General features: G+C 37.3%; 1 protein-coding gene across 1 annotated transcript in view; it reads left to right on the top strand.

The window, feature by feature from the left end:
* COL6A3 (collagen type VI alpha 3 chain) overlaps positions 1–20,706 on the top strand; it is a 150,043-nt gene that overhangs the window by 81,854 nt on the left and 47,483 nt on the right. The window contains 16 exon segments of the mRNA XM_029285002.1: positions 1,171–1,242; positions 1,859–1,885; positions 2,021–2,065; positions 2,189–2,242; positions 2,617–2,679; positions 5,214–5,279; positions 6,168–6,221; positions 8,661–8,696; positions 10,965–11,027; positions 12,016–12,078; positions 14,224–14,286; positions 16,181–16,243; positions 16,556–16,606; positions 17,335–17,370; positions 17,464–17,526; positions 19,965–20,027. Of these exon segments, the coding sequence (XP_029140835.1) occupies positions 1,171–1,242; positions 1,859–1,885; positions 2,021–2,065; positions 2,189–2,242; positions 2,617–2,679; positions 5,214–5,279; positions 6,168–6,221; positions 8,661–8,696; positions 10,965–11,027; positions 12,016–12,078; positions 14,224–14,286; positions 16,181–16,243; positions 16,556–16,606; positions 17,335–17,370; positions 17,464–17,526; positions 19,965–20,027 (882 nt within the window).

Here is a 20,706-nt window from a genome sequence, read left to right on the forward strand (position 1 = left end):
TTTCGCTCTCCCGAGATAAAGGGAGAGCTTTTGGGACTCTACTCCTATCCAGGAGTACTCACCTCGACCCCTTCTCCCGGGGCACAAGGTTCCAAGCCGCTGAACAGCTGCTGACCGCTGTTCATGCTGGCTCTGACGCCTTCCCAAGCGGACGGCTCCGAAAAGAGCCGCCATCGGCGCGCCGTCCCACCGGAAGTTCTCGAGAGACATGTTTCTTAAGAAGGACAAACAGCAGGGCATTAGGGTGTCATATAAAACATTATAACACTACTATCCAATGCTGAAAGGCTAATGTTAAGCTAAACAAACTTCTCTCTTACGAAAATCAAGTGGAGATAGCTAAGGAAGCAATAATCCTGTTCTTTTGCATCTAGAACACAAGGTACTTCCCTAAAAAAGAAAAGAACAAAGAGGAATGGGTGTGGGTAAACTCTCCCACTCCCTCCATCCTGCTTTGTTCGGGCTTTATGTCATCAAGGACTAGGAAGCTTTTTAGTGGGGACTTTTTAAGGAGCATGTTGGGCAGATTGTAATTGTGTCTATGTGAGGAGAACTAAATGTCCTTTCAGAACTGTGTATCAAAAATACTTCCTCACTGCAATCTGGCTTTAAAATTTCAATTGGTGCACACAGAAGTCTTTCTAAAGCTTATTGCTAGTTGGGAAACATTTTTGAGAGCATTGCTATTGAGGTTGGAGTCACATCTTTGCTTCAGACAAGCTTTGGAATGGAGTCCATTATTCTAGTATTACATTTAATATGTCTTATTGCCATTCTGGAGTCCGATCGAATTTTGAGAGGGTAAGTGTGTATGTGTTTGGATGAAAGATGTAAAAGAGAATTTGCCTTCATGAAAGAAAGTTAGACCTTATGGCCATGCCCATTGCAAGTAACTGGAACCCAATGGCTCTGGATCAAATATGATCTTTGGACTAAAATTCCTTGCAATCGCCTGTTTTGCATTATAAAAACTGTATACTTTTAATTTTAGTTGACAGGATTGTCTAAATGTAGCATGACAGAAATGTTCCATATTCTAATAATATCCAATGTAATATTCTTTCCTTTTTAATATTCATCCATTTTCTTTAACTGCTATCATTCAGAAATATGTTTGTGACTGAATAGGTATCCATGCTGACTCTCGTACTTCTTTCTTTCTTGTCAAAGGGTGAACGTGGACCCCCTGGGATAAATGGAACTCAAGGTTTCCAAGGCTGCCCAGGTGAAAGGGGAATGAAGGTAAAGGAAGGGAATTGGGCTCTACAGAAGAAGAACACATACTGTATAGACGTCTCAATAGACACCAGCCCACTTTATACTAGTTCGCTACAGTCACATAGCATCTGATAGAAAATTGATCAATAGTATTGTCCAAATACTTTTGTGGGTGGGGTGGGGAACTGGTGGGTGAAGGTAAGCTCTGAGAAGAGCAGGAGAGTCAGAAAAGAAAGTTTCCAGATATTAGAAACAGAATATATTTATTGAATTTACCTTAACCAATTATAGCTTACGCATCTTCCCTCACCTGTGTTATGTGCAGTGAGATATCAGTGGAATTCTTTTTTTGTAATAAAGTGTATGCATCAAACTGTGTTCTTTACAGATAAATTGAGACTTTATTACTCATTGAGAAACAATCTTTTTTTGCTGTTTTTCTGTTTTGTATTTATTTTTGTCTTTTATTTATTTTGAGGTCATTCCAACTTTTCCTTAATTTTATAAAAAAATGGAGATAATTCTAACTGTGATGGTTATCTGAATATTTTTTGACTATTCATTTTTCTCTGTAGCTGTAGGTTTTGAGGAATTGAATAAAATTTTAATTAGATAAATGATAATTCTTTCTTTTTTGTAGGGGGGCCGTGGATTCCCAGGAGAAAAGGTATATAACATTTTCAATATAATATAAGAAAAAAGAATACACATTTCCCTGTCTTATACTTTTCTCATTGTCAATTTCACCTCAGTATTTCCTTTTTGGGATTATAATAATTAATTATTTTCTTTGATTCTGTAGGGCGAATTAGGGGAGAATGGGCTTGATGGAATAGATGGAGAAGAGGTGAGTCATTTGAGTTACTTTTGGACTAATAAAGAACATGAAATCACATTTCTTTCTGGTTAGAACTCATTTCAGTAACACACTTTGATTAATAAATGCAATTAATCTGATTGCTTTTGCCAGGGAGAGAGAGGCTTTCCAGGTGTTCCTGGGGAGAGGGGGAGCCCTGGTAGACAGGTAAGCATTTTTTTTTGTTATTCCAAAATTTCCAAGAATTGAAAAGAAAAAAACTCCAAACAACCAAAAATGTATTGCTTGTTATAGAGCTAAAAGAGACTTCTGGGAAATCAGCAAAGGTCTGAGATATTTTTGCTTTCTTCAGTAAAGCCCTAACTGGAGAGACAAATCACAGAGGCATTATAAGATGCAGCCCAGTTGTATCTCTGAATAGGCCCTTCACTAAAAAAAAAATAGAGATGGCTGTTCTAGTATCCTTTCTGCTGGTTATTTTGTTGCTAGAAATATCAGCCAAGGCAAGGTGAAAGTCACATTAATTACAGGATTCCATTGTTATGGGTAATGGTTTTGATATGGAAATATTTTTTTCATAGGGTGGCAGAGGAAGCAAAGGAGAAATAGGAGACCCAGGTGACCATGGACTTCGAGGCAATCCGGTAAATATGTTGAAAGATACTGAGATGTTTATACTTTAGATTTCTAATTCTAGGAACAAAGAAAAAAAGAAAAAAGGGAGAGAGATTTTTTTCTTTATCTCTTTTTTCCTCTTCTTTCTCTTTCATTTTACTGTATATTTTTGAAAGTACTTATTATATATGTAAAATCTTTTAATAATTACTATTTTAAAAAAGATTTAAAATTGCAGCAGATTTAAGATGTTAACTACCAGAATGGGCAGGCTTGATACTTGCAACAATTACCTTACTGTTATTGAAATATTGAGATCTGTGAGGTAAAAGGGTGTAAAATCAGGAATCAGAAGAGCAGTACAGAGCACTTCAAAGCACATGCTGAGGCTAGGAAATTGTTTTCAGAATTGAGCTACCACTCAACAATCCACTTCTATTTTTTTCTGTCTCCTCCATTTCAGAATCTATTGGCTGTTTAGAAAAGACCAATCCCTCTAATGGGAAGTTGGACAGGATGAAGCATTTGCAAAGATGCATGCAATTGATTTCTAAATTTGTATCTGCTCTGAGCTAGAAATAGTTGGGCAGAATACAATCTCATGAGTGGGGAAATGTCCAAAGGGAAGGGAGTGGCAGAACCTGGAGGTGAAGTAAAAAGAGTTAGAATCAGCCTAGAATCTCTACATAGCTACACATGGACTAAATCCAACCCCTCTTGAATTCTGTTTACCCTTATCCTTAGGTTGGCTAGGTTCCTTTGCATAGGCATGAACTGTAATAAATCAGTTTAACTGGAACTTCACCTGTGGTCCTCTGACCATATCTTACCCTGTGCATCTTTGCCCTTTCACATTCAACACTCCAGAAGACAAGCTCAGGATCTAAAAAGATCCTGACAAACTTGAACAATGGGCCTATCCAACAAAATGAACTTTAATGTGGAGAAAAGCAAAGTTTTACGTTTAGGTAGGAAACATCAAAGGTATAAGTACAGATTAGGGGAGACCTGGCTCAAAAACAGTAATTGTGAGAGGGACCTTGGAGTTCTAGTGGATGATCACTTGAATATGAGCCAGCAGTGTGCAGCAGCAGCCAAAAAAGCTAATACAATCCTGGGTTGTATAAAGAGAGGCATAGGATGAAGATCATGCGAAGTATTAGTACCACTTTATAAAGCCTTAGTAAGGCCACACCTGGAATACTACAAGCAATTTTGGTCATCATAACTACAAAAAAGATGTCGAGACTTTGGAAACGTTCAGAGAAGAGCAACTAAGATGATCAAAGGCCTGGAGACTAAAACATATGGAGAATGGCTGCAAGGCTTGGGTTTGGCTAGTCTAAAGAAAAGAAGAAATAGGGGCGACATGATAGCAGTATTCCAGTATTTGAGGGGCTGCCATAAAGAAAAGGGGGTCAAATTATTCTTCAAGTCACCAGAGGGCAGGATGAGAAACAATGGTTGGAAATTAATCAAAAAGAGAAGCACCCTGGAATTAAGAAGAAACTTCCTAACAGTGAGGACAATTAACCAGTGGAACAGCTTGCCTTCAGACATTGTGGGCGCTCCATCACTGGAGACTTTTAAGAAGAGACTAGACAGTCACTTATCTGAAATTATATAGGTTCTCCTGCTTGAGCAGGGGGCTGGACTAGAAGACCTCCAAGGTCCCTTCCAGCTTCTATTCTATTCTATTCTATTCTATTCTATTCTATTCTATTCTATTCTATTCTATTCTATTCTATTCTATTCTATTCTATTCTATTCTATTTTTTTTAATTCTCAGTTTCTTCTTTCTAATTTATTAAGAGATCTATGAATGTTGTTTACTTATCAAAGCCACCTGGAGAGATTCATTGTATGACTGCTGTCATCTAGCAGTTAAATAGTAAAAAAAAAAATCAGAAAAGAGAGGCAATAATCCCAATTCAGCATCACAATACCTGGACTAAAATCTAGATTGTAAAGACATTTGTTTCTGCATAAATTCTTGTAAAAATGATCTAAATCAACGAGAATTCTCATCCTTTCTTAATGAGGGTACTGTTTTGCCATTTCATGCAAATATTAAATTGTGTGCAGGATAGAATACAAACAACCAGTACCCCAAATTCCAGGTGAAAGGCAAAATTTTCACCAGTGCAATTTTGGGCCATAAAAGACTTAAACCCAAAATTACTCTGCTTTCTAAACCCAAACAAACCAGAATCTTTCCAATAGGCCCAGGGAATCATTAAAGTTATCTTTCCTTGTCTATTTCCCAATGTAAGTATGTTAGTTAGCTGAAGCAAATTATCAAACAAGGTCAAAGTATTCAGTGATGTGAACAAGGTCTATGTATCAACACTTCTGAGTAAGGATTTCTCTTCCTGTAGTCTAATGCATCCATGCGTTTAGAAAAGTTACAGAGATGAAAAAGGCCCAGGGTTACCAGATGAGCTTTGTGGATATGTCAGGATTGAACACAGTCTTTCTCTGAACTGTATGCATCACTGTGTTATAAACTTTTTATAACTTGTATCTCACTCTGCTTGGTTTTCATTGCTCGGGCTGCTTCCAGGGTTCTTTTGGAACGGATAGCAGTGACAGAGGACTCAAAGGCGAAAAGGGAGAACTTGGATCAGCGGTAAAATATCAATCCTTGGATTTGTATGAGGATTAGACAGAGATACTACTTGGCTTGGGAGGCTGTTCTAGAACCTCCAGAATCAAGTCCAGGTTGCTTGGGAGAATTTAATGCAATCTAATGACTGGACTAATTGACTTACTAACAAGGAAAGTAAAGCTGCACGAGACTATGAGACAATTAACCAGTGGAACAGCTTGCCTTCAGAAGTTGTGGGTGCTCCATCACTGAAGGTTTTTAAGAAGAGATTGGATAGCCATTAGTCTGAAATGGTATAGGTTCTCCTGCTCAAGCAGGGGGTTGGACTAGAAGACCTCCAAATTTCCTTCCAACTCTGTTATTCTGTTACAGATATTTTGGTTTTTCCATAATAGAAATGGGAGGGATGAGGAATAAAAGTTAATCAATTAAAGATGTAATCAATCACTAGGTCCAATCAACTGGCCAGATCAACTCAGAAAATAACATAATAATAATTATAAATAAATAATTTCTCCATCTCAAGTTTTTCCATCCTATAAAATACTCTATTTGAACTAATGATGGCATGAGTGCTAAGATCTCTCTTAGTTTGAGAGAAGACTTAACCAGTTTTTGAAAATTAATATAAATCCTACCTTGTTGTCTCATAATATTTTGTGAAAAAAAGAAAAATATTTGGCACCAGAGCTTTATTGAGTTCTAGAATTGGAATGAAGTGAGGTCAGAATCTTTCTCAATTATCCCATTTCAGGATTCATTCATATCCATATCACAAACCTAATTTAAGAGAAGAAAAGATAAATTTTCAAAAATACTTTCTACTGAAAGGTTTTTTATTGTCCTGTTGTGACTTAGACTTGTCTCTTATTTAGTGATAAACAAGTTCAGTGTTCTGTATTCTTACAGGGAGAACTTGGAAGAAACGGACCACGAGGTGATGCAGGAGGAGCTGGAAGAGATGTGTGTATAACTTTCCCTGCTTTTTCATTTGCTAATAAGATAGTTTTTACAATAATAGACATATGTGTGTTTGTATGTATGTATGTATGTATGAATGTATGTATGTATGTATGTATGTATGTATGTATGTATGTATGTATTTCAAATGTTTGAATACTATGCTTTATCAAATTTAGTTCCTGGATGATTTAGAATAATATAGGAACACTTTAGGCAAGATCTCATAATTGTATGGGATTATATGCTGAGATTCACACTTTAAAATCTAATGTATTTTATTAATTTCTAATGTTTTGATATTTACTAAACCAAATAGAGAAATTGAGATAGGTAGTGAGGAGGAATATAATCAATGAGGAAAAGAAAGTCAATAAAGACTGATTATTGTGTTGCATTTTTGTCAATAGAGTTGCATCACTCTGGAGAAGCTCATGTAGCATCCCTTGAATAAGTGTCTGAATAAAAAATATTGACTAATTCATTGGCTTTGATTTGAGATGATGTGACTTAATGTGATGCAAAACTTTGATCTGGATAGAGAACTAGGAAAGATGGCATAATGACATCAATAGTTTTGTCCCTGTGATAAAAGAGCCCCTACTTTCACAAGGAACAATATCAAATGAAGATGGGAAGATACACATCTTGATTCCAGAAGGGAACTGGGGAAGAAGGGAAGAAGGATGCTGGTTGGGATGGAACCATGCACAGTTGTTACAAAATTATGTTTAAGAAGTAATGATAATCAAGGGCGAAAGATTTAGTGTGTTGCATCATGTTGAGAAATAGAGCTAGAGCTGGGTCAGGTTGTGTACAAAATGTCTATCACAAAATATACTGACTTTGTAATGGAAACAAAACATTTGTTTTGAGTGTTTGTTTCAAAGTCAACTCAGCAGAACACTGGGATCAGTCGTGTCCCTGCTGTTGTTGATTTAGACTCAATGGGATGTTACACCTGTGGAGCACTGAGGCAAATTAAACATATTCAAACTTCTTCCTGTTGTAGTCACAAGATGCTGAGTTTGATTCTATGGTATCTTTATCATTATTTTTATAAGACAGAAGAAGATAGCTTGAATGTCTGCAGCCTGCCTGGGAAATTATTGTTTTGTGTGTGCAAGTGTGTTTCTGATTGTTATGGGAAGTTATAGTTAATGGGAGCAGATGGGTAAGCTGTATATATACTTTACTTTGTTTATTCAAAAAGTTCTCTGTATAACATTTGTGTTGATAGTGTTTAACTGCAAATTCTACTTGTATGGTGTTGGCTTGATTATCTGTTTAATATCTATTATATATTATCTGTTACTAATATTGAGCTCATGTTATATTTAAAAATACAAAGATTCTAAGTTGGGTTAGAATGATGAAATTTATTGAACTTTGGTATGTGGGTGCTTTCTGGACATACCTTGGTGTCTTGTGTTAATGTTCGTTTTATTAATACAATTAAAAAGAACTAGCAGCTCATTTTTTGTAACCAGGAATCACTCCTTTGTACAAACAAAAACATCTACCAAGATGGAGTCAGTTGCTGAGCTTTCATCTGACTGGCTGAGAAGAGGGGAAAAACATACCAAATCTCTTGCTTGGTCTTGCTAAATAGAAGTTAGTGTTTTCAAAGATAAAATAACACAAAAATAAACCTAAATAAAAAATTTAAAATCTTAAGAAAAACTCATAAACTCATAGAGAAGAGATCCTTTAAAAATATTAAGCAGATTTGTTAGTTCTTCAATCCTCAACAACCTAGAGGGTTTATTTAAATAATTTAAAAGACATGTATTTGTTCTCCCTGTTAAGAAGGACAAAGGCTTTTGGTTAGTAGATTCTAATCGGAACAGATTTTTCAGTAGGTAATAATAGAATTATATTCCCATTGTTACCTATGGAGATTATTTTAATGTTTTTAAAATGTTTTTAAAATTATCTTCCTGAACAACTTTTTGTAATTTGGTTTGGAGGCAGGAATCAGCATAAAGTACCATCACAACTAATTCTATGACTCTGAATGGAAACAAAAGACTGGCCAATATATCAAAATCCCTTGTTTCCTGGTTAAAGCACTCATGACGTTTTAAGCTGCATTCAGATGGAACCATCTAGCCATTTTGTTCCATCACAACAGAACTAAGTCAAAACAATCTGAATTTTTGAGAAAGACTGTTCGGTTTCAGTCTTTAAAGAAACCTTTTTTTTCTATTTTGTGCATACTAGGGCCCAATCTTATTCATATCCCTTTCCACACCTTGAAGCATGAATCTTCTGCTTCCTATAGCATTTGGCTGTTGAAAGATATATATTTTCAGTTTGGGTATTCAGAAGAAAAAATCCCCAGATAATAAAAAGCTGTAGGTAATTATTAAAATAGAAGAAAATATTTTTCTAGTGATACCTCTGCATGACAATGAATGGCTATGCTGTATTTATTTCAAGGGAGCACTTGGCAGAAGAGGACCACCAGGGATCAAAGTAAGTCTTTATTATGTTTTTACATGGTGTATGCTATATGTGCTATATATGTCTTATAAATATTGTATGTATATATATATATATGTGTGTGTGTGTGTGTGTGTGTGTGTGTGTAGGTCTTTGGTTATTCGGGTTTTCTCCCGTGTAAAATTGGAAGTGTCTTGGCGACGTTTCGACGAAGTCACATTCGTCATCTTCAGGCTGGTGTCTTCAGCTTCATGCTTCTAGGAGTAATGTGTGATCGCAGCTGTTTCTTCCTTTTAACTGCCAGTGGGGTTTGAACTGATTGGGTGGGAGCTTGGCTGTGTTCTGATTGGGTGGAGGTGTGTTCTGATTGGGTGGGGGCTTTGTTGTGCTCGGGTTAGTCTGAGTTGCAGGGGGATTTGAGATGGTGAGCTGCGTTGCTGTTGTTTGGCTTCGTGTTTAACTGAACACTTTAACAACAGAACTGAACACTTTAACAACAGAATAATCAGAGAAGCCATTGAGATAGAAAAACGCCCACACAGCATGAATAAACGAGATGATACCTCCCGCCTACCAGCCATTTGGAAACCCACTCTTATTGGCAAACGAGTTCCTAACACAAAGAATGACACCAGACCCACACTCACGAAAACCACACAGGATGTCACCACCACACATCCACGCAAAAAGCAAACCCAAACCCACACAGATGATGAGGCACGACCACAAACTAGAAGCCAGTCCACAGCTGCATCATTAGCCACTTTAAACCCCTCCAATCCATTCATGAAGAAAACTGACACCCACCATAAAGATGTGGCATGACCACGAACACGAAGCCAAACAACAGCAACGCAGCTCACCATCTCAAATCCCCCTGCAACTCAGACTAACCCGAGCCCAACAAAGCCCCCACCCAAACAGAACACTCCTCCAGCCAATCAGAGCACAGCCAACCCCCAGCCAATCAGAGCACAGCCAAGCCCCTTAACCAATCAGAACACAGCCAAGCTCCCACCCAATCAGTTCAAACCCCACTGGCAGTTAAAAGGAAGAAACAGCTGCGATCACACACTACTCCTAGAAGCACGAAGCTGAAGACACCAGCCTGAAGATGACGAATGGGACTTTGTCGAAACGTCGCCAAGACACTTCCAATTTTATGCGGGAGAAAACCCGAATAACCAAAGACCTACATACAAACACCCGCGAAAACCTCAGAAAACATATATATATATAGTAGGGGAAGTGATGATAGCCAAATTTAAGTAATAAAAGTTGAAAAATTGAAAAATATAGAATTTTTTTTTTCATTCTCAGTTGTTAAGTAACTTTGCATTTAGGAGAATTTTTGAGAAGAATATACTTACTCAGCTCACCAGAGTGTTTCACATAGAGAACCATTTTAGAATTCTTTTTGGGACAAAAAAATGTATTATTTTTCAGGTATAAACATGCATGCAAAGCATAGATATATTTCACAAACATTTATTTGAAAATCTGCCTATGAAATTGTAATACACAAGACGTTTAGTCTAGTAGAGCAACTTAATTGTAATTCTTTACTTATTTATTATGTTTATATGGCTTCCCATTTCACAACAGTGTGACTCTGGGCAGCTTATAACAGTTAATTAAAAAGAAAAATCAATAAATATATAAAAACAGTTATCATTGAAACAATAAATAACAATGAAAAGCCCAAACGATGATGTTAGCCACAGTAAGGGAGTCATTGCAATATCTACCTGATTTTTATTCTACCTTTCTGCTAAAAAACCTCATTACAGTACTATAGGCATACAGTACATGGTTTTTGTATGCACTGTATCCTCAGCAACTCTGTAAATTAGGTTAATATAAAATATTTGAAATTCTGACTGCCCCACAGCTATCCATGAGTTTTGTAAACTTAAATGTTTAAGGAGGCTGAGATTTTAAATCAACTACGTAGGTAATCCCAGAGGAAAATAAATTTAAAACTCAAGTAGCGTAAAAGACTGCATCTGAAAGATGTTCCATCCACTGACAGAACCTAATTTCATTTGACCCTCATGCCCAAAGGAAATGCAAAGAAGAATGCAGTTTTTAACTGAAATCATATAAACATAAGAAAATGCCAGTCTGCCTAATTAAGCAGTAGCTATATAAAAAGCTTCTCTCTCCATCTCCCTTTCCCTTCTATCTCTTTATCTACCTCCACTTCTCTTTGTCTATATCTGTCTATGTCTATGTGTCTATGTCTGTCTGTTTGTCTGTCTATCTCATTACGTTCTCCATTCAATTGTTTTAATTTCTTAGGGAAATAAAGGTGCCCTTGGCTCACTAGGATTTAATGGGGAACAAGGAATTAAAGGTCCCCAGGTGAGTTTTTGCAGCTCATTTTCAAAAGTAGGGAAACGACATTGGGATACATTGAGTGGAGAGGGACAGGGGTTGTGTTAACCCATAGAGCAAAAGCAACAACAATTTCAATAGTAATTTCTAACAAATTATTGCTATCAGTTTAATTGCAAAAAGTTTTTGTAGATTATTTCTGATTGTATCAAAACCATCAAGTATTATCTTGAGTTGTCAAATATAATAGTTTATAATGGGTATTAATTTATGGCCAGATCTCTCCAAAACAGCACCTAAGAAAAAGTAGGCTACAAAAGGAGATTAAAGATAATATTGTATAACTCTTTATATAAATAAAATGAAATAGAATAGCATAAAAAATCAAGGTAAAAAGGGAGAAAGAAGTTCAGCACTGTACAATCTGAAGCCAGGAATCCAAAATGCAACCCTCAAATACAAGCTACCAGTCCTCAACAACAGTTGGATTTTTTTTGTCTCTCTGTATGTGTGTATGTATAAAATTGTCATCTGAAGTTATTAGGAGTGTTACTGTCTTCCACAGAATTTAGATTCATAGACTTGCAGGTTATATTAGAGGTCATGTAGTCCAACCCTCTACTCAATGCATTTCTTAATTCTAAAGAATATCAACTAATAATGTTAAGAATGCAATAGAATTGCTAAACCACATGTGAAACATTGCAAAAATATTGGATCTAGTCTCTTGTACCATGCATGTTCTAGTGGCATGACATCTGACTCGTGTAAATGTGCACACTAAATGAAAGTAGTATTATATTATGCTATCTTCTATTGTGATGTAATTGTGAGGATTTTTTTGATAGATGGGAAACTGTAAATTCATTCATTTCTGTTCATTCAGTAATAACATAGTACTGTGGCTTTGGGAGTTGATCTCACATCTTAGTTCATAATAAACTTGTATTTCAAGAATGTACCAATTTATCAGAACTTTTCTGTTTCAAATATTTAATTTTGCTTATTTGTACAGGGACCACCTGGCACAACTGGAATCCCTGGCCTTCAAGGAGAGCTTGGCCTCCCTGGTCAGAGGGTAAAATTAGGTTTTTCTATCATCAAGGATGTTCTTAAAGAGCAAATTGTAAACAGTCTTAGATGGGGAAAACTCAGTGATTGTTGTCTGTTTCTAATCATCATCAGAAGTGTGATTGAAGAACAGTTTAACGTCAGATAGCTGTGGAAATAGTAGAAAATAATTTTATTATGGATCCTGTTGGGAGTCAATTTCTTTTCATCCTGGCAGGAAAGAAGTCTAGATAGCACTTCTCATTAACAAAAGCTGCAAAGTCATATGATAATCCCAGTATGCACTTGGGTTGGCCATGTGACCACTCCAGAAGACATAACAAAAAGCAGTGTCTGCATTTGTGGCTGTGAGGTTGTCAGGTGTCTTTCCTGGTAAAACAGAAGATGAAACCATAGCCCCAGATATCTTGATCACTTATAAAGTTAGGTCAGCCCCAAATGGCCCAGCGTTTTTTTTCTTTGAAGTTTTAAGAGAATTTGCTCTGCAAGTGGGCAATAACAAGGACCAGCATTTGGAGGCCTCCTGTCCCCAAACCAGAAGTAACACATTTTCCCCCAATCCTCTTTTAAAACTATCAAATTAACGGCCATTGCCTTGCTTTTGGCAAGAATCGAACAATGCCCTGGGTGATCAACTACTTCCTTTTTGTGAAATAAAAAATCAAGTTCCTATTGTAAATCTTCCTTCAGTCAGCTTCATTGGAGACTCTTGGACCTCTTGTTTGGCAAGAGGGAGAAGACATTCTCCTACTGCACTTTCACTATACCACATGAGATTTCATAGACTTTGAACATGTCTTGTCAGAGTCACCTGTTTCCTAAGCCAGAGTTGCAATTTTCTAGCCCTGTTTCAGAAAGTATGTCTAGGACACCCTGACAATTTTTCTTGCTCTATATATCCTTTCCAGCTGTAGTAGTCCAGCTGCAGGCTTTTTCCACAGTGGCTCCTGCTCTATGGAACATCCTCCCTTTGGAAATTAGAATGGCTCCAATCTTGTTAGCCTTTTGTAAGGGCCTGAAAACTTGGCTATGTTCCCAAGCCTGGGGCACTGAATATATCAAAGGCCCTATTTCCTGGCTGTGTTGCTGCTGTGTATATTTATTGTTTTATTGTTTTAAATGTTTTTAGTCTTTTCATTGTAATATATTTTTGAATTGTAAGCTGCCTAGAGTCATTGACTGAGATGGGCAGCTATAAAAATTGAACAAATAATAAATAAATAAGATTATATGTGACAATAGGAACTGTATACAGCAGGGATGTCAAACTGGCGGCCCACAGGCCGGATGCATCACATGCAAGACATACCCACCTCAGTTCTGCAAAGGCAAAAAATGTTATGATATGTCACGTGATGTGATCGAGTTTGACACCCGTGGTATACAGTATTCCAGATGAGAATGCATCATGCATTTCTATAAGGGCATTACAATGTGGCAGTTTTAATTCTGCCCCTTTCTTGATTATCACTTTTGTGGAGCTTGCCTTTTTCATGGCAGCTGCACATTGAGTCAACCTCTTGAGCTACTGATTATGTACTCAAGATCATTTTTATGGTTATTTATAGGCAGACCTCATAAGTGTGGACATGAAGCTAGGGTTTTGTTGCCTGGTTTGAATTGAATTTGATTTGCTATAAGTTTAACAATTCACTTATTTAACAAGTTATTTTGGAATCTTTACCATCTCTTTTGACCCTCATTACCTTAAATAGTTTGGCATCCCAAGCCAGTATCATTTATGAAGAAGTGAAAAAGCATGGGGCCTTGAAAGACCTTGCTTTATATTTCCTGAAAAAAATGCCTGTTCATTCCTACTTTTTGCATGTCATTTTTAATCAATAATACATAAAAGGACAAGGATTTTTCTTCCATGAAAACAAAATTTACTGAACAGTCATTGTTAAGTGACTTTGTCAAAGCTTTTTTTGAAAATCTATACAGGCTTGCTTCCATTCACAGGCCTATTGTGGGAATCTCAGAAAACTTTAGAAGGCTGATCAGGCAAGATTTACCTTTGCACACTGATTTTTACATAGCAAGCTTGTTCCTCTACATTCTTAGGGTTTTTTCCCCTCTTTAATTATAATTTCCATCCATTTTTCTGGAACAGTTACTAATATGTCCATCCTATAATTTCTTGTTTCCATAGGGTGCTGGTGGCCCAGTTGGAGTTGTTGGGGAGCGTGGTAGATCTGGTCCTCTTGGTAAAAAGGTTAGTTTTTTAAATAGCTCTAATAATTACTAGTTAAATGACAGAAATGGTGGCAGTTGAAATAAACCTTGTTTTCACTATCTCCTATATACAGTGCTTTTTTTGTAAAACAAAATGATGCCGGAACTCAACACACGTTATACAACCTGCCTTGCCTATCCTGCAAGGTTTCATCCAAAAAAGGTGCCAGAACTCCGTTCTGGGCGTTCTATGACAAAAAAAAGCCCTGCCTATATATCTTTCCAGTCTTAACTACTACGTCAAACTGGGTCTCAAAAATATGTCTATAGAAACTAAGAATATTGTTAAAATCTTTAAATATTTGATTAAACTTTCCCATTGGAATGTTAAAAAGCGTATTGTATCTTGTTTAATTTTAAAATAGGTGAAAATGTAAGCAATCAACTATAACATTAAACCACATTTTAAAAACACTTGCAAATGGTATTTTTCTTTCCCCAACAAAGTACATGGGGAAATGCAAGTTTAATGGTTGACATTTACTCAAAGAGCACTGGATTATTTAAGGCTCCCATTATAGCAACTTGGAAGTTCTCCTGAATTCAGAGTTCTGCTTGAAGGAGCAGCTTCAGCTGGTGCACAAGTTGTGTTTCTCTGTGGATGAGAAGATTTGGTGACAGTAATTCACTGAAGTTAGATTACTGTACTGTAGTACACACATTACTTGGGCTGTCTTTGAAGATTACCCAGAGATTTCAGTGGGTGCAAAATGTGGCAGCTTCCTTGCTGACAGGTGAAATTTGCCTTAGCAGGATCACACCTTTGTTGTAGATGCTATATTGGCTCTCAGTAGATTTTTGAGTGTAATGCCTTTAAAGTTTTGAATGGCTTGAGGCCCTGTTACCCGTAGAACCATTTTCTCTGAGCAGAACCTGTCCTCCTCTGTGCTTAATCCAAGAATGGTTCCTTTGGATTCCTCCCTGTGGGCTGTCAGGATAGGGGGAGTCCAGAGACAGGCTTACTCAATGGCTCCCCACTTCTATGGAAAAGCTTCCTCCTTGAGATCCTCCACTATTGATGAGTCAGCAGTGTGCTGCAGCAGCCAAAAAAGCTAATACAATCCTTGGTTGTATAAATAGAGGCATAGAATCAAAATTACGTGAAGTATTAGCACCTGGAATACTGCATCCTGTTTTGGTAACCACGTTACAAAAAAGATGTTGAGACTTTGGAAAAAGTACAAAGAAGAGCAACTAAGATGATTAAATGCTTGGAGACTAAAACATATGAAGAACAATTGCAGGATTTAGGTTTGGCTAGTCTAGAGAAAAGAAGGACTAGGGGAGACAGTATTCCAATATTTGAGAGGCTGCCATCAAGAAGAGGGAGCCAATTTATTTGCTAAAGCACCAGAGGCCAGGACAAGAAACAATGGATGGAAACTAATCAAGGAGAGAAGCAACCTGGAATTAAGGAAAAACTTCCTAACAGCGAGGACAATTAACCATAGGAACAACTTGCCTTCAGACGTTGTGGGTACTCCATCACTGGAGGTTTTTAAGAAGAGACTAGACAGTCATTTGTCTGAAATGGTATAGGATCTCCTGCTTGAGCAGGGGACTGGACTAGAAGACCTCCAAGGTCCCTTCCAGCTGTATTCTGATTCTGATTCTTTATTCCCCTCCTTTGGGACTCCAATAATGCTTCCTCCCTGGACTATTGTTACTTTATATTTGGTTGTTAAGATTTCTTAATATTAGTTTAACATTGTCATTGTTGGAGATAAAATGCTGACTTTGTAAATAATTTATATAGGAGCTATAAAGCACTATGAAGCGGCATATAAGTCTAAGTTCTGTTGCTAGTGCTAATGCTATTGTTCTCTAAGCACTGTGTGTATATCTTACATGATACATTCAAATAACTCTTTCAGGGTGACGCTGGTGAGCCTGGTCCAAAGGGACCCATTGGGCCTCCTGGGCCTCGAGGAGAAACGGTGAGTGTTACTAGGAACCAGTATTACTCACTGATCAAAGAGCTACCACTAGCAGATGCCAGGGATAATCAACATCAAGAACACTTTCCACATGTTTCTTGATTGAAAACCTTGATTGTTCCCTGAAGGTCAGTCCAGATGGCTTACAAACCATTTCAAAGGGTTTCCATCCACTCTTGTAGTCAAAAGAACATCCTTAGCACTGAATTGTTTAGAGTTTAATGCCCTTTATGGTACAGCAAAGGTTCAAAGAGACTTCTCAGGATCCCAGTATCTATTGCTTATTTTGATTTGTGCCTTTGCATCTTGTAGGGAGATGATGGACGAGATGGAGTTGGCAAGGAAGGCCCTAAAGGCAGAACGGTATGTATAGGATCAGTGTTTGGACTTATAAATATATCTGAAAGTTCCTTAATCCATACAGCATGGCTTGGGCGGCGGCAGAATTTGCAACAAAGAACCAAAGGTCTCTTGCCCTCTAACACAAGACTGCCTGTTTTCTTTTGTTCTTCCTTGGCAATAACAACACCCACCCTGCCACACCCAATTTTCACAATATCTCTGATTTTCTCCCAAGCTCTTTTGTATTCACGTCTCAACCCTACCTTTCCTTGGCCTTTCCTTCTCTTCCCCTTACCCGTTCAATAGGCAAAATAAATGAAATGTAAAATTTGTAGTCTGCAGCTGCCCTTCTGGTTTTTATCTCTTCATAAGCAAGATTTCTTCTCCACAGAACCTTCCTGCTCTGCACAATTCATTTCTATGGATAATTTTTTATTGATGCCAGTTTTTTTAACACGCTCATGTGAGAACATTTTTTCAAACAATGAACTTGGGGGAAAGGATTAAACTTCATTATACGGACTGCAGTCTGAGTTGGGTCCCTGAATTTAACTGCCCAGAATCCCCATACAGGCTTCATTATTATATTCAGAGACTCTTCCAAAGGGTTATATTGGTCAGTTGGATTTTACAGCATAACTAATTCTTTAATAGTGCCTCTATTGATATCCATAATCACTAGAAAAGGAATTGGGGAGGGGTGGGAGGAAGCCAACTCTTCTGATTCTAAGACTTCCTTTTCTCCACAGGGACAACCCGGTTTCCCAGGATACCCAGGACCACGGGTACTGAAAGCACTTTCTAGTCTTTGTAGAGCACTTTAACTCCTATGTGATTATTATTAGAGAATAAATGCTCTGCTTCTTATTTTGAATTAGGGTGTACCTGGAGATCATGGTGATGATGGTAAACCTGGCCCCAAAGGAAGCAGCGGTGAACGGGTAATGCCATTTCATCCTCTGACTGCTGAAGAGGAATAAGATTCCCTTCCTGCATTTTTTCCCCCAATGATTTTCTTTGTTCCAAATGGTGTACTTAATTGGAACAAAGATAGCAAAGTGAAAGTTATATCACCCTGGCCGTGTAATAGGAGATGGGTTATCCTTATCTTTTATAATAGTAATTATTTAAATATCATTTAAATATCATTGCTAGGTTGGTATTGGCATTTTATTGTAAATATTAGAAGGATCCCCTACCTGGAAGGCTAGAAGGCATTGATTTTATTCACTTGTTATTGGCTGTAGAAGATGCTTTATGCCAGGGCTTTTCAACCTTTTCACCCATTGTACCACTTTTAGGATATGGCAATATCCGAGTACCACGAGTTGCCTAGCAAGATGTCAAAAACTTGATGATCAAAAAAAAAAAAAAAGGAAAAAAGTGATAAAGTACAGGTAGTCCTCGACTTACAACAGTTCGCTTAGTGACTGTTCGAAGTTACAATGACACTGAAAAAAGTGCCCCCCAAGCCACAGCCGAGCAAGACACCTGCCTGCCCGCCCGGCGGCGCTCTTCTTCCTGTCCTAGGTTTTCATTGTTGTGAGCATTTCTGTTGAGGATTGGCAGCAGGGGTGGGGTGGGGGGTTGTTTGGTTTTTATTCCCCCCATCTGCTGGGTGGTTTGCAGCAGGTTTTGGTCAGTTCACATGACCCTGGGACACTGTGACCGTCATAAATATGAATCAGTTGCCAAGCATCTGAATGTAAATCACAAGACCCTGGAGATGCTGCAACATTCCAGCTGATCAGTGCTTTTTCTGGGCTCAGCAGAAGCGCCAGGATCACCGCTGAGCTCCAGCTGGACCCTGGCGCTGATCCTGGCGCTTCCACTGAGCCCTGACAGCCCTGCAGCTCCAGCCGTCTCTCGCTCAGGCTTGTGCGGTGCTGCCACCAGTTCAGCTCATTCCCCTCCCCCGCTACCACTTTTCTAGGATGGTCGCGTACCACCTGCCAGGTGCCAATATACCACAGGTGATACCCGTACCACTGGTTGAAAAGCCCTGCTTTATGCTGCCTGTATTCACACATATGATATGTGGTACATTGAAGCTCTATCTTTTCACCAGACACTTTTGTTGTTGTTGCAAGTTTTTAACATAGAAAAATTTCATAATGATTTATTCATTTTACTGCAATTTAATTCATTTGTATTTTAATATTGGACTCCTAAGGAAGTATTATGGTGCTGTTTACTTCACATTAAGTCAACTCCCCAATTAATTAGCATTATTTGTAAAGCATGCCACTGACCACATCCTTTATCTGAATAAGGCATTCATATTAGTTAGGTGTAAGATCCCATACCATGTTCTTTATCAGCCATGGAGATTCAAAATGAAAGTGTAAGATAAAGAGAAACTTTGAATTATGTTCTTATTAGCCAGGAGAGAACTGTAGGAAAAAGGAAAGCAGCATTTCATAAAGTTGGAACCAAATATGTTCTTTAAGTACCTTCTGGTCATAGGAGAATAATGTTAGAACTGTGAACATTATATAAACATTGTCAAACAAAATCCAGTGATACTCATTTGCTTGTGCAAAGAAGCTAAAACATTGCTATAAGTTGAAATGCTGAGTATTATAATACTATGAACAATCTTACATACCCATCTGCAAATACTTATATGTTTTTTAGACACACTATGTCTTTATTAGAGTTGGCAATCTTTTTTACCCAAGGACAGTACTCCACACTTTTTAAATAGGACAAAGGCTTTAATAACAGTGACAATTGGTATACTTATGTATATGTAGGTGGGCGCATGTGTGCATGTGGGAAAGAATATAATACCCATGAGTGAATCAGGATTTTCTTGAATTGGGCGTGTCATGTTAGAAGTTTTAGGAGGCTTACAGGATTTGTATGTTTTTTTATTATTAAACTAAATTGAAAACTATGTTTTGGGTTTTTAGTAGCTGCCTCCCGCAAGGGCAATCTTAGTGGTTCATCTCTAATCTTTACATCATTAGAGAAATGAATTTTATTATTTATAATGTGCCTTTAACTAGATGACCCTCAATAATTATTTAAAATAGTACAATAATATATAACCCAAATTATTTTCATACAACTAAAATTGAATTACAACAAATAAAAGTGATATGAAAAATAAATGATTGCTAATTTAAACAAACCTTCTAGATTAAAGTAATGATGACAAGTGTTGGATACATTAGATGCCTAGTGAATGTGAGATGAAGGTGGAGAATCTATGGACTAGGAGCAAAGGAGAATACTGCGGTGGAATCTTCAATGTAGAAATAGATCCAAAAACCTGAACAAATGAGGACATATTTAATTAACTTGAAAGAGCAGGAATGAATAATATGAAAATATATTTATGATCTGAATCAAATGTCTTGGTTTCCCTTTTTAGGGACATTCAGGGGAACCTGGCCAAAGAGGTCAGAAAGGAGAGAGTGGATATCCAGGACCACTTGTAAGTTTTTGCTATGCTGGTTCTTGTTTTAGTAATTATACTTCACTAGTATACTTTGCGCTTCCTTTTCATACAATTTGCAAATAAGCTCACATGCTCCCTATTTAACTTCAGTTGTAAAGTTAAATTAAAATTCATTCTCTTAAGTAAACTCATAAGAATCACAAAAAATTGAGATGTGACTTTAACGTGTTTACTCTGTACATTCCTGACTTGCTTGCATCACTTAAAAGTGTACATAGATTAAGTAAAATTGTAGGAACCGCTAGCTTATGTGGGAATTCTGCCATGAGCCTGCTCAGAATACCAATGTACTGACTGCATCTTTTTCAACAACTCTTACAATAGCTAAAGACCTACATTTTACTGAGCTACAATAAAGGAAGGATCATCTGTGAAAATTCAAAAGTTATAAAGTCTGTACCTTCAGTTTCAAAGCTTCTCACTTTGGATTTTGAGATAAAAACTTTGTAAATATTTCAGGTTTTGCATTACATTTCCCTCATTTTGTTACTCAGTGAGCGTCAGCTATTGTATATAGAACTGTAGATGTAGAAATCTAATGTAGTGTAGATAAATGTATCACTATATTAATATAATGTACATTAAAAGTAGAAATCTAATGTAATAAACCAGCAGGATGTTGTCTTCCCCTGTGTTGGGATGCATACTGATAAGG

Source organism: Protobothrops mucrosquamatus, unplaced genomic scaffold (genome assembly GCF_001527695.2).
Source record: "Protobothrops mucrosquamatus isolate PMUCROS unplaced genomic scaffold, P.Mucros_1.0 scaffold1170, whole genome shotgun sequence".
Classification (NCBI taxonomy): Eukaryota; Metazoa; Chordata; class Lepidosauria; order Squamata; family Viperidae; genus Protobothrops; species Protobothrops mucrosquamatus.